An 892-nucleotide genomic window follows, 5' to 3' on the forward strand; every position below is an offset into this window, starting at 1 on the left:
TGCATTCTATTATAAAATTTGACAATTTTAGTAATGTTAAATGTATTCCCCATTACATGTTTAAAAAGTGTTACAACTTAAAAGAAGTGGTTTTATTAAAGACTTTACAAACAATTGACTTGATAAAACATTTTCTGTAAATAATAAGTAAAAATCACTTGTTTGAAATAACCTTCACCATTTTCAAAACACAATCTTTATTGATTCCAGAAAAGTCAAAAGTAGACTCATGGCACCTCTTTATAATTTTTGGATAAATTACTTCTTTTAAATTTTTGCAATAATAAAATGCTCTTCTTCCTAAGTATTTTATTTTATCATTAAAAACAACCTTTTCAAGTTGAGTGCAATGCTCGAACGCATCTCTTTGCACCACTTCCAAATTTTTGGGCACTTCGATTGATTTGAGTTTGTAGTTCCCCTTGAAAGCATAAGCTTCAATAGTTTTTACGGAGTCATTAAGTTTTATTGACGTAAGCCTATTTAAAGCGAAACACATTCTTGGTATAGTCACAATATTCCCATCCAAATCAATATCTTCCAAAGGACAATCAGTAAAGCATTTCGATTCAAGTTTTTCCAGATTTTTTAAAACCAATTTGACTATTTCACCTGATCGAGTGTAAGCGGGATATAATGATTTGTACTCTTCAAAATTACTTCTGTCAAAACAATAAAACAGATTTTGCATTCCGCCGTTGATTAATAGTTGTTTTACAAAGTATCCTTCATCTTTAAACGTTTAAGCATTTCCATTAGTATTTTGAACGAAAATTTGTGTTAAGTTTGTTGCTCCTTTTGCACAACAATAAGAAAATTTGTGTGTTGAATTTTTAAATGTTATTGATTCCAACTTCGTACAATTTGGAAAGCAGTTGTTTGACACTCTATT

The 892-nt window shown here is 29.3% G+C and overlaps 1 protein-coding gene across 1 annotated transcript; it reads right to left on the minus strand.

The window, feature by feature from the left end:
• Nucleotides 1–158: 158 nt before the first annotated feature.
• EIN_090480 (leucine rich repeat containing protein BspA family protein) lies at nt 159–691 on the minus strand (the record flags this gene model as incomplete). Its single annotated transcript, XM_004183693.1, has 1 exon — nt 159–691. A coding segment is annotated over one exon (533 nt), but the record flags the coding sequence as incomplete, so codon positions are not given.
• Nucleotides 692–892: the final 201 nt, after the last annotated feature.

Source organism: Entamoeba invadens, assembly GCF_000330505.1.
Source record: "Entamoeba invadens IP1 unplaced genomic scaffold scaff_1105074725027, whole genome shotgun sequence".
Classification (NCBI taxonomy): Eukaryota; Evosea; order Mastigamoebida; family Endamoebidae; genus Entamoeba; species Entamoeba invadens.